At 35.5% G+C, this 13,716-nt stretch overlaps 1 protein-coding gene across 4 annotated transcripts; it reads right to left on the bottom strand.

Annotated features, from left to right (window-relative positions):
* Window positions 1-974: 974 nt before the first annotated feature.
* On the bottom strand, window positions 975-12,298 carry LOC107265084 (glutamine--fructose-6-phosphate aminotransferase [isomerizing] 2). 4 transcript variants are annotated; one of them, XM_015734095.2, is made up of 15 exons: window positions 12,053-12,298; window positions 6,926-7,033; window positions 6,430-6,519; window positions 6,211-6,354; window positions 5,971-6,137; window positions 5,755-5,896; window positions 4,613-4,636; window positions 3,623-3,643; window positions 2,685-2,842; window positions 2,340-2,579; window positions 2,061-2,259; window positions 1,738-1,982; window positions 1,502-1,657; window positions 1,301-1,429; window positions 975-1,220 (listed from the first exon to the last, which is right to left on the bottom strand). In XM_015734095.2, the coding sequence occupies exons 1-15, from the start codon at window positions 12,057-12,059 to the stop codon at window positions 975-977; spliced, it is 2,076 nt and encodes a 691-aa protein (XP_015589581.1). In that variant the 5' UTR covers window positions 12,060-12,298. The 4 variants fall into 4 exon arrangements, with proteins under 4 accessions (XP_015589581.1, XP_015589583.1, XP_015589584.1 ...); XM_015734097.2 differs by lacking the exon at window positions 3,623-3,643 and having other exon boundaries at window positions 12,053-12,297; XM_015734098.2 differs by lacking the exon at window positions 4,613-4,636 and having other exon boundaries at window positions 12,053-12,297.
* Window positions 12,299-13,716: the final 1,418 nt, after the last annotated feature.

Here is a 13,716-nt window from a genome sequence, read left to right as displayed (position 1 = left end):
AATGTTTGCAATATATATGTACTTTTTTTTCATTTATATGAGTCTTTATACTAATCTAAAAATTTAGAATACGACGTAGAGGTCGCTCGTCCGCTTTTTTTTTCGCAAAAAGAAAAAAGAAAGTATACAAGAAAATGATATAAATAAAGATATACTCAGATTCAAAAGAATACAATACTTTGAATTTCATTGTCTTCGACAAACAAAATTTTGAATATGCAGCTTGAGGATAAAGACTAATCCCATTACTAAGTACAATCACAAAATTCAGTATGCATAAGTATAATAGTACTAAATGCTAAGGGGTACGCTTATAATTTTTGTGTATATCTCAAGTGTTCACATGTAACTACTTGTCTCTATCCGTGTCAGGTATTGTGTAATGTTTCTGTGCATAATAAATGCACGTGTTGCTCACATAAAAAAGTAATTTCATGCATTTGCATTAGGAACAAAATAAAAATAAAATATAACGATAAATCCACGATTCTCACAAGTCAACGATAAATAGATCTCTACGATTCTATTGTCGCCCGTTTGCGAACACATTAAAAGAGCAACCAGTAGCTCGCAAATTATTAAAGGACGACTGCATCCGCCAACAGCCTGAATATCGTTACAGCAGTAAACCGTCTCAGCGTCTTATTCAAGAGTTTAAAAAATCTGCGTCAGAAGAATCTTTAATCTTTTCAACATGGAAGAAAGCGTGATGTTATACGCGACGGCGAATGGAGCTTAAAAATTAATCAATTTCCAATGAGCGATCCTCCAACCGCGTTAAAGTCATACTCCAATCCGTATCTCTCAAGCCCGTGGGATCTGGTTAATAGGCCAAGTGCGATTAGCCTCAGTTTCAATTGTCAGAAAACTATGGCACAAGGTGAATTTGCATGCGAGCGACAGGCACCCAGCCATTCCCACGACACTTATCGCTCCCGGTAATGAGAGTCCACGATATTGAGAATGACGTCGTTCTACTCGACTGTGACCGATTTGGCCAAATTACGAGGACAGTCAACATTGCAGCCACGTAATACTGCGATGTGGAATGACAGTAGCTGCATGGGAATTACAGTGAGAACACCCTGAAGACAGTCGACAGTCTTGGGCACCTCGAGAACACGGTCGGCAAAGGATATTGTGTCCTGGTCTCTCTCCTCGCAAATGACAATTGGTCTGCCCTCACGAGCCGTCACTTGCTGAAGAGCATTCATACATTTCTGAAAGGAAAACAGAAATAAGACGTAAATATTATCTTCACCCATAGAAGATGGTCCTGTGAAATTTCTTTATTACTCACAACATATACTGGATCTCTCATGACAATCATGATCACTGGCATGGAGTCATCGACAAGAGCCAGAGGTCCATGCTTTAGTTCACCTGCCATGATACCTTCGCTGTGCATGTAAGTCAACTCTTTGACTTTCTACATGAAAAAGAGTTTATTAGAAATCATTAAAGAAATAAAATTCAGGCATCCTGACGAGAATAACCTTACCAGGGCGCCTTCCATACAGGTGGCAAAGTTGTATCCTCTACCCATAATCAGGAGTGACTTATGTTGGAAGAGTGACTTGGCCAGTTCCTTGACTTTGTCATCCAGCTTCAATACCTCGCGAATCTGATTGTCCAGGTTCTTCAAGCCTTCTATGATCTACCAATGGCCATATTATTAATTAGCATTAATTATTAAAGAGACGTAAATTAATAGAGATTCATATTGCATCAAAGTACCTCCTGGCGTCTTGTACCAAGGGAAATTCTGTCCTCGCTCATCACAAGAGCAAACATCACCAAGGAGATGAATTGTGAAGTATAAGCCTTTGTACTGGCAACACCAATTTCAGGTCCAGCATTAATGTGAACGCCACAATGTGACTCGCGGCAGATACTACTTCCCACAGTGTTTGTGATACCAACAATAAGTGCTCCACGACTTTTGCAGTAACGAAGAGCCATCAGGGTATCAGCAGTTTCACCTATGTCAAAATTACAAAAGCCACATAAGACAATGGAGTCTTAGCTGATATCAGGAGTGCAATGGACAAAACTCTTACCAGACTGAGAAATAAAGAAACAAACATCATCCCTGAAGACTGGAGTATTTCTATCCAGAAAGTCAGAAGCCAGTTCGACCATGACAGGCAGCTCGGTGAGCTCCTCCAAAAGTTGTCTGGTAGCAATGGCAGAATGATAACTGGTTCCGCAACCAATCAACATGAGACGCCTACACCTCTTAATCTCAGGAATGTAATCCTACAAAAATATGCATTAAGTTAGGGAAATTAGAAAGAACCAATTGTATAAAAATATAAGAGGAAATTGTGAAAACGCACTTTAATTCCACCAAGGGTAACAGAATTATCCTGGAAATTCAAACGTCCTCTCATGGTATTGACAACAGACTCTGGCTGTTCGAAGATTTCCTTTTGCATAAAGTACTCGTAGTTGCCTTTCATGATCTGCTGAATCTCCATCTTCAGGGTGGTGATCTCACGAGCATGAGGATCATCCATGCAACGACGAAGACGATGAATGCTAAGGGCACCTTCCTTAACGGCCGCCACGTCATCGTCCTGAATATTTACATAAACAAAATTAGGATACAGTTTCCTCCAGGCAATTTGTTTTTCTTTTTTTTTTAATAATACAATATCAACTTAATTTCATAAAGTATTCACCTCGAGGAAGATGACGCGATTCGTGTGCTCAATGACGGCACTGGCATCTGACGCAAAGAAGTACTCGACTTCCTTATCCTCCAGGGGTTGAAATTCTGAAGTACTGTCACTTCGCGGTATCACGGGCAAGTCAGTAGTACGTCCATGAGGTCTGTGATCTGTTATCAATATTCTTAATTGTTTTTGTATTGAAAAATGTTTTTAACTTAAAATAGATGCCAAACATTTTTGAAAATGAGGCAATGAATGCTGGGACGAAATGCAAAATTTCAACTTCATTACAAAGAAGAATTTAAGAAAATTTTATTAAAAATATATACTTAATTGCCAAGTGTGAAGTTATGTGTATATTTGAAATTATTTTGCATTACGTCACCACGAGACCCAAAACCAAAGCCCCACACCATGAAACTTTACCATCTGTTACTGTAAAGAAAAAAGAAAGAGATTTAAATATTTTACTAATTATGAATTTGAATTAATAATGTGAATGAGGTTAGTTTATTGTTTTTAATTAATCTTCTTTGATTATTCTTAAATTTATTCGTTAACCGCACTAAATGTTAACACACCCTATATGTTAAGAAAAAAGAAATGTTTCCCTTCAGAATATTTTCAATTTTATAAGACATCATATATAATTATTTAGGATCATCAGGATCAACGATTTACTTTCTCGTTCATTAGGGTTCCTAAGGATTGATTACGTAATTTATGTTTTTAGATGTCATATTTTTTTTAAAGTTAGTACCTTTGATAACTATAGAGAAATTACATACAAAAGTGTAAGCATGAAAATTATTAAGTGATTTATGAAGAAATGCATAAATGCATTCGCGCAATGTGATTTTCGTGCAATAGGAATTTTAAATAAACCAAAGCTAACAAAGTGTATACGAGGACATGCAAATAAACGTAATCTGAACGTAAAGTAATACCTTGAGACGCTGCATCACTGTCTGCAGAGTTTGGAGGGTAGGGAAATACAAAAAACAAACAATTAATAAACAAACCATGCTGAGACATTACGTAACAAAACAATACGCATTAAGAACAAAAGTGAAAGAACAAAACATGCGAAAAACTCAAACAACTAATCTAAGTATAGGCTGGAGCATTATTCTTTATAAAATTATGTATGTATATGCAACTTTTCAAAATTATAAATTGTATATCAACATTGCATTTTGTCATTTACTCAAGAATATTCATTGGATACAACAAAAGGATTACGTGATATGTTAACCCAGTATCATATAATAAATAATTAATCTTCACGTCTTTCTTTAATTGCATAAAATCATTTTATATATGTTCTAGATCATTCTTCATATCAGAGGAAAACTATGCAATCATAGAAAATAAATTTTTAGAACGGATTTGCAAACAGAAAGCATAATAGAAACATAAATCTGCGACTTCTCGAAGCTTCACGGCAAACAAAAGATAAAGGTAATGCTGTAAAGTGTAAGAATCAAGGGAATAAACAATTTTTCGAATAGATTCACACTAGGACAAATATAAGCGCATCGATTAGCATTATTGTGTTAAACGTGAATAGAATAACATAGCATTTGTGGCAACCATATTTTCGAGGAACACACATGGATCACATGTAATATAGGGTGTCAATGTTTAAGACAGCATTTAACGAACACCACACAAATCCTCATTTAAAAAGGAAACAAGTAACGAGCTTGATATTTGGATAGTTTTAATATTCAGGCATCGGACCCACTTTTGTGATCTCAACAATCATCTATTACATGTGCTACGTACCATGATCAAGATTACTACAGAATGAGAAAAAACGATTTTATCAGTTTTACTATCTGAGAATAAATAATAATAAACTGTCTGATAATAAATTTTACCCTATAAAGTGGATCCGATACCAAATCAAGGTAAGTTATTAATAGTGTATATACCTTTGGGTGAGCGTGGGAGGTCATCTGTTCAGGTAGAAAGTTGGGAGCAAATCGTAGGTCGTTCATGCAAAAGAAACAGTCGTGTAGTATCCATATCAATTAAAAAAAAAAAAGAACTGGAAAATTCATAGAAAGACAAAAAACAAGGTTTTCACTAAATGCATTAATCATATCTATATGTAAGAAAAGCTACGTAAATCACAAGAGGGCTTAAAATCATAATGCAAAAATCACTCAAGGAATTTTTTTACAACAATTTTTTCAGAATCAGTAGCCAAAACATGCAATAAACTGCCTGTAGCAAATGCTACGCAATTATTAAATCATGAGAGCTATAACATATGATAATCATGTGTGAAAAATGCATACGAGAATTTGTATATGTTAAAAGTTACTCATTGATTTTGCTATGTATGAAAATCTGATAGGCACAAAGCATTAACCTAGATAGATGATACTGACTGTCATTATTTCTCCTGAAATAATCACTACTACTCATCTATTGGAGCATGAATAATGACTATCTCTAATGTGTGATGAAATGCTGAATATTCCTAAGGTGACATGGATACTAAATAATGTGTTTTGTCATTAAGTAAAACAGAGAATGAAAATTGTGGCAGACATATCGAGAGAGCTGCTCATGCTGTGCAGATATAGTTATTACAGGAGCATGCAATACGGGTTAATTAATCATTAGAAATTAAATATTCACTTGTTAGTCTTTGCTGGATAATTAATATGCTTGAGTGATAACACATTGCAGACGATAAGGAATTTAGGGAATAGTGTTATTGTACTATTTTTCTTTTTACAGATGCGCCAATTCCTATTTATTAACTTACTGTCTTGAAGCTTTCCAAGTGGACAAGCAATTACGCTTATATTTATTTAGAATCGGTATTATTGACTTATTTATCGATTGTTAATTACGGTTGTTATTTTAATGGTATCCATCACCATTGTTTACGATCCGTCCATTAGGAAGCTTTTCCGGTTTTGTGCGCATGTACGAAAATGCATATTGTCGAATGAATATCCGGTTTATATAATAACTGTCACTTTGTCCATCAATAATGTCAGATACGATTTTAATATATTATCTGATTCCGTTCAAATTTCTTTTACCTAAACTTACTCACCTTTTCCATAGAGAATCGGTACATGATCGGTAGCCAATCTGGTCTTGGTCTTGATACCAACCAGCAATGGGGATCCTCTTCTGGTAGCAACACATTCGCCGGGAAAATATTTGCTTTTGAAACACAAGGCAAATGCTCCCTCCTAAAACATTATATATCCTTACTTTATGGGATGTTTCAACTTAACTATCTATTACGAATAAAAGTAACACTGACCAATTGCTGGACGACCTGTTCAACTAACTCGCGGAAAGAGTAAGTCGGATGTTGAACCCAGAGATGATGAATCAGCTTGGCAATAATTTCCGTATCAGTTTCACTTTCAAATACATATCCTCTATGCTGGAGAAGAGTCTTGACTTCCTTGTAATTCGTGACGATTCCTGAAAAAGTCCGTCCATGAGAACCCAAAATCAATATTACAGATAAATCATCAAAATCTATCAGTCACAGTACCATTGTGAACAACGACAAAAGTTTGTTCATTGTCTGATCTCTGAGGATGAGAATTAACCTCGGATGGAACACCATGAGTGGCCCAACGAGTATGAGCAATGCCAACATGGCTATTAGTGGAGCCCTCAAAGTCAAGATTGGTACCTAACAATAGAAATAAATAAATTAGCAATGTGATTCTTATTTAAAACTACAGAAAGTCCAAACTGTTAAACTTACGATGAAAGATTTCATCCTCTAGAGCTTTGACCTTTCCCTGCTTCTTAATGATGGAGATATCCTTGCCATCAGGAGAGTCCAGGGCAACACCTGAAATGTATATAAAAGTTGCATATGTGCATAGGTATCCAGTGAAACAAAGGGCATTTTTGGCCATATGCTCAATTCTAAATATAGAAGAGTAAAGGAATGCAAATTAAGTATTCGTGAAGGTAGCCAACCAAACAAAACGACCTAAGACATGGAGAAGACTAAGGAACTCGTTGAAATGCAGTTCTCAGTGAAAGGAACGACTGTTAAATTCCTGCAGTATAGACATACCACATCACAAGAGAGAGAAGCAGAAGATACATAACATATTTTAGTGCTGCGCTATCTTCAGAAAAGTTATATTACAAAATAAAACTTTGCCCTAAATAGTTAATTCTCTCGTTAGACAAGAATAACGAAATATATAGATCTTCTAAAGAATTTTTTAAATAAATATTGTGCTTACCAGCTGAGTCATAACCACGATACTCCAGTCTCTTGAGCCCACCAACAAGTAGCTCAAGAATTTCCTTCCTGGTCTTCGGAGTGAGATAGTTGAGGTATGCAAAGATTCCTGAAAAACATAATAACAGTTAGATAACAATATATTTCTAATATCCACAAACTTCCATCGTGCTCTATGTAACCATAAAAAATTTCTCATGACAGTTACAGATGAGGATGTGAAATTATGAATTTTCCAATTTACAGCCCTCTCCCTCAATTCATGGTAATAACAAAACAGTAAAGACCTGGCCCACAGTCACAAAGATAGTGGTAAAGCAGGTATGCAAAGCCAAGAACCTTGATGACATTTGAAAGGCTTTCAGTTTCGGTCGACTTCTCACCCGATTCCTCCACTCGCTCCAGAGCGAAGGTCGACTGTCCTGAATGCTGTTAACCTATATGCATATGTATATAGCTACAAAACTCAAAAAGAATTCAACTGTGATCACACCAAAACAAAAGAAAGAACATTTCTTGACGTCAATATAACCAAGTCATTAATAACAGGAATCAATGAAGCTAATAACAAGGAATTTCACACAAGAAAGGCCAAATCAAACTTCAAAAGCCGTTCTTGTCATTTAAACCGAATTAAAAAATTCATTACTACCGTTATCCAGTTATCCTTGACTCGCCTAATCGTGAATTTTCAATGATGCCAACTGATTCCCGACCAGTCTATTACTATAAAAAAAGATAGACTTAAATTTCCATATAATATCGACCTTGCACAGTCCCGTTAGAAGCGTTGCCATCCCCGCCGACAATTCTTACAAATTACAGTTAACATTCATTGGCATAATTATTTACTTTACACCAATTATCCACTGACACTCCTAATAAATTCTTTGCATTCACATTGTTATGAAATAAGCGCCGACTGTCACATTTAAATTTCGTGCCGTCCATATGAAATACGTCATTCATACGTAAGTACAAAATGTTCAATGTAATAACAGATAATGCGTGTTGATTAGATGTACTTGAGATTACCTCTTAAAAATAATGCTTTGGTCAATGATAATAAATAATCCAAAATCGAAAGCCATCAAAATGTTTATCAAGTCGACGAAGTTCTCGGAAAAAGTTCCGAAAAATTTCTAAGCCTGTATCTTTTTATCAGATTATAATCGCATTATCAAAACTCACACTCGTGATACGCGAATAATAAAAAAATCCCCTAAAAATATCGGAATTTCGATCAATCATTTATACGTAATCGCGTAGGTTAATACGCGGTATTAAAAAGTTTAAAGTGAAAGGGAATGGCTCCGCATTATTAGCCTGTATTATTATTAGTAACCAATACGTGAATACATTGACTACTGTCATTGAATTCCATATTACGTTACACATTTGCTTTACCTGACAGTCGATTCATCTTAATTAAATATCACAGTCAGAGACATTGCACAGCATCGAGGAAATAAATGTTTCATATCAAAGTAAGACCTACCGCCCATTTGCTAGTACGAAGAAAAGATGAAAGAAGACGATAAATGTTTGAAATCCTTAACGGAAATATCAATAAACGACGCGATCGGTAAGATCGATAACTTCAAACTGTACAAAACCGTCACAATCCGTATAATAAAAGGACTATACGTTCGATCGAGATAATCGAGAACCTTACGGAATATCAGTGATAACAATCGTTATCATAGACGGACTTTACAGACTAGAGAAAAGGACAATCGATGACGTAGGTGACGAACGTGTATAGCTTAAAAAATATAAGAAAAAAAAAAAATGTAACGATACAATGATAAGATCCTGTAAATGCGTAGCTTGAACAATATAGAAAAGAGAAATTGAATGATAAAAATAAATCGATGACTATAACATTGTATTAATTAAGTGAGAGCCAATTGTCGTGATCTTGAAAAATTCAAACGCGCCACGACACTCGTGACGTCATTAATACAATTATTCAGACAGTCAAGGTTTGATAATAGTCATCAAACAGATAAGAAGACTAAGAAATTGATAACGGTACGAAATAGAAATCTTTGTGCACGTCACCGCTACGTTATCAACGTATCCGTCAACTCTTAATCGTCGACGTATTAGAATTTTTTGATAAGCCTCTACCCGTCTCTTCGCAAATCAATTACATCTCGTAATAAATAAGTACTCAATTCTCAGTATCGTTAAGTGCGTTTTATCAATTGCACAGCTTTGTATAGATTATCTAATTATTTTTAAGAATTGCACTTTCTGTCTATTACCATTCCATCATAAGTGTAGGTACTTGTTTTTAATGCCTTGGTGCACTCAAAACTGATATATTTCTCATACAGATTTTTCTTCTCGAAGGTTCAAATGCGCCGTAAGATATTTTTTAATAATAATAATAAATTATCCTTGCGTGTGAAAAAATTTTTGGCTTATGGCTATTATCACATTTTTCCCATCTTGTCCTGATTGTTGGCGAAGCCCAAGCACAGTGCTGTGGTTATGATTTTGACACTGAATAAAATGAAACTACCTGTAGTACCAGGAAGATTTAATCGATCAGATCCACTTCAGAAAGTGAGGAACGACTTGATATTCTGTGTGAGAATAAAAAAAAACAGGGTCAGGGTCAGAAGGTCATAACGTTCTCAAGCGCATCGAAGGTTGAACGACCTGCAGGCAATACTGCATTTGCACGTGCGTAGACGGTCGTATCAGAGTCAAGAAATGTTCTAGTTCACCGACATAAAGACCCAGAAAGTCAAGCAGTTCGATGTCAGTGAAAGCTGCAGAGGGCCGAGTGGATTCCACGTTGGTAATTTCAGGCTCGATAAACAAATTTGCAGCTTTCCAGAAGCGGATCCGTCGGGTGTTTGGCCTTCGCTTAGAATTGCGAAAGAATCCATTTCCTATACTAATCTCTCTAATAAACAGTACAGTATCGAACATGGATACCGCTGCCAGTATAAAAAAAGAATTCCGTAAGAATTCTATCACTTAATGCAAAGATTTTTACCCGGTGACGAATTTATAGATATCGTAAATAATTATTACTTTCTAGACTAAAATTAACGTAAATACACATTCATAACGTAACTGACATTTACATTTAGTGAAAGTAACAAATTTGTCGAAGGTAACTCAAAATCGTATTAATAACTGTACGCGCGCGCAATTCAAATACCAATCGACCAAGAGCCACCTTTTTTTATCTGCAATCAAATTGTATGCTTGCATAAACAAATTTCATCGTTGATTTGTATTATTGCTATAAAAAAATATACATTAAGATTAGAACGAATTGTTTATACGTAGATTAAGTACTGTACGTAGTTATCGATACGCATTCCGTAGACAGACGCTAAATGTCAGGTTGGCTCTCGCTTTGCGTATACCGGAGGAAACTTTCACTTGGATGGCGGCGGCCGATCTGGGACCGATAAAAATGCCAGTATTTCGCAAGCGAACCTTACCCCGAACCCGGAGAACCTTCCACGACAACCAGGAGTTAGCGTAGGTCGTTGCCCGGAGGCACACCTTTTCCGATTGAAAGGCCTATGTCTTGGAGTAGGTGTCGTAACCTCAAAAGATTTACTGCGCGTTGCTACGATATCTGCATTGAGAGACGTTAAAGAATTCGAGTTTGAAATATGTCAGGAAAAAGGTCTCGTAGACGCGTGACACTTGGGTGCAAATATATAAAAGCGAATTAATCGAAGAGACAGCAGAATTTTAGAAAACTATTTTCACTTGTATCATTCCCTCTTCTTTTTTTTGGTTATGTAATTTTAAAAAGAATATGATTTCTAATATCTATATAGCAACGCTATTGGGTACAGGTTGAAACGACTATGTCGAAGTACCTATATGCAGCTTACGTAATAACTTTCATAATTTCAAATTGCGGGGCGCTGTTTTGAAAGGCCAATTGTATAACGTATCCGCTTCACGAGTAACGACTGTCGGGGCGGTTCAAAAATTAAAGGTTTCTACTGTTCAATTATTATTTTTGTCAGTTGCTGATCTATCTCTATTTTATAATGCTGTTTTTCAAATTGCTATTATTCTTCCTCACCAGTACGTAATCAAACATACTTCCATATTCTTTTACGAATCCTGAGTCTTATCAATATTTCCGGTTATGCTTATCTTGGACCGCTGTTTTTTGAATTCTATCGAATAGGAAAAGCATATACTATACTTGATACATAGTATAGACAGAATGCTAGGCATTTATGTCACTTTGTTTCTTATCCTTTTCAATGCACGTGGACTGATAACAGAGAATTGATTGTGGCACTTTTTAGACAGCTGCAGGAATATTTACGACTTTAACACACTGTCCAAATTCCTTATGGTCTTTCGGAGAATTGCGTACAATTAATAATACTCGACAATTCCTTATATTAATAAATTACTCAAACGATATTACTCACTGACGTTACGATCCAATCTTATCAGTTTAAGGTATTAAGAACTATTAAAATCCTCGACACGCAGTTATCCGTCTGTTTATACGCGAGAAGTATTATTTCGCCGGGTAATACTTTTTCATAATCTTTCCACTTCCGATTTACTTCCGTACCGTCCTTAAGATCGAAAATGGGACCTTGGAATTCGTTTTCAATGAATCGAAAGTGACTATGCAAGGAAAAAATCAGGTTACATACACCAGTTATCAATAATTTATCCATAATTGGTCAACAATTTTCTAAGCTGCATTCCAGACTCGGAGAAAATGTCAGATATGTAGAGACTGTGATGTTTATAAAAAGCGTTGACTTCCTGGACACGAGGACTATTAAGTAATACTGCTCATGAGACTCGTGTGTTTCCACTTGTCAAATGAGTTTGAGAATCAAAGCTGAAGCGATGCTACGTCGTTAATGAAATGTTTAACCCTTCAAAAAATAATTAACGTCTCAAAAATGTCATGGATTATATCCTGCATAACTAAGCAAGGGAAGTTTAGTAACTGTCAACTGTACTGTCACTGAAATTTTTCATAGGTTTTTAAGGATTTGGCACAGCATGATGTACATTCGCGTGCACAAATCCACACGATGTACGATCGACAATATTCTGGGGAAATTTCTATCACACGCAGCTTAATGTTTGTTTGGCTACTTACCACACATGTTCCTGTTAGTAGTGATGCCACGTAAATTGTAAACTTGAGATAAACTGAACCGTATCACTTGGCTGACGACTTAAAACCGACTGAATCGAGAGACAGCACATGAACACTTTTTATGGCACGCCTACTCCTCGTACGCGGATCCATTGACAGTGAGCACGTCGTCTGCTTCGAATTTAAAGAATTATTTATGACATTGAATTATCACCGAGAAGTTGAATCAATACTTTAGATAATTTTTTAAGCACGATATAGGTTATAATCGAGATTAATAACGATTGCTTAGATACGCAAAAGATGACGTTAAACAGCTTTACGACTAGAGTAGTGAGGAATTCAATATGGCGGGTGTTTCAAACTACCGTTATGGAGTCAGGACTTATTTTTGTTTTTATCTTATAGTTTATCATTTGGACATTGATTCATTGATTTTTCCTCAATTATACTTTCGAGCGTGGATTATTTTGTACTCGATTTATCAATTATCTCACACGACAGATTATTGTTATTTGTTTTTCTGAATGACGATTACTCGTTAGGCCTTTAATTCTACAGGAGGTCATGACGCAGCTTTGCCACGTACACTTCTGGATACACAGGGTTGTCCAAATTGAATTCATCGATTTCACGTGACAGCTGTCATTCTATTAAAGTGAATTTTCGGAAGTCTTTTGTTTAATTTTACAAGAAAATGGTCAAACAGCCTAATTTGTTTTGAACTATTTTGAATATGTCAACTTTACACTTTCTCTTGAAACTCTGGTTCATTTTACGAATATATTATGTATGATATTCATTCTGCATAAACTATTTAGACCTAACATGACCTTCGGTATTTTTTAATGAAATATCGCTTAAGGTAATTCGTAATTCTTCCTAGGACTTACCTTTCACTTTCGTTCTTGAAGTACGTACTATGTTCTTTGTATCCTACTGCCCAAATATCCTTGTCAATCTCTCTTTTTATCAACTGAAAGTATATGTAAAAAAACAACAATTACCGGCATAGAAATAGGCAAGTAATCCAAATTCAGTAGCCATAAACACAGGAAGTCAAAGAGCGACTAGAAGGATGAAGTAAGAAATAACATCGAGACTTTATAATTACAACCATTTTTTATTGCTTCTGAAAATATACAGATGTATTACTGTTTATGTGCAATCGAAGTATGTACGAGGCTTTCAAATTATCTTTTTTACCATCTTTTCCATATCCCTTTAAGCAACTGATAGCATTTCAATGATCTTCATATATATATATAATAATAATAACACCACCTAAAGACAGTCCCGATTATTTAATTAAAATCACTAATAAGTATTCAGTATCGAATGCATCCTTAAAATATCTACAATAATTCACCAGCGACATCTACCATCAATAAATGTAGACAATTCAATAATCGAAGAAACAACATTGGTGAAAAAAAAACCTTAAGATCCAAGAATTCCAAAGACCCTATCAATGTTAATATACTATAAAGAGTAAAGAACAAAACAGAATTAGGGGACAGTCATTATTTCTTCAATAACACAGATAACAGATAAAACTGCAAGTGTCGTTCTTAGCCAATGAGACTTCCAGAAAAGCATTACTGTGTGTTAGAAAACTCGTCAGTAACAAAAGACGATTCGAATAGTCATTAATTAATATAAAA

This window comes from Cephus cinctus, unplaced genomic scaffold (genome assembly GCF_000341935.2).
Source record: "Cephus cinctus unplaced genomic scaffold, Ccin1 Ccin1_scaffold0215, whole genome shotgun sequence".
Classification (NCBI taxonomy): Eukaryota; Metazoa; Arthropoda; class Insecta; order Hymenoptera; family Cephidae; genus Cephus; species Cephus cinctus.
This window is presented reverse-complemented; position numbering and strand designations above follow the sequence as displayed.

What these genes read in the sequence shown, in the direction of transcription:
- LOC107265084 (XM_015734095.2), bottom strand. An exon ending in AGAGGATGAAATCTTTCATC is followed by an intron (nt 6,355 to 6,429) that starts GTAAGTTTAACA and finishes TTCTATTGTTAG; the next exon opens with GTACCAATCTTGACTTTGAG. An exon ending in CAGTGATGCAGCGTCTCAAG is followed by an intron (nt 2,843 to 3,622) that starts GTATTACTTTAC and finishes TATTGATAACAG; the next exon opens with ATCACAGACCTCATGGACGT.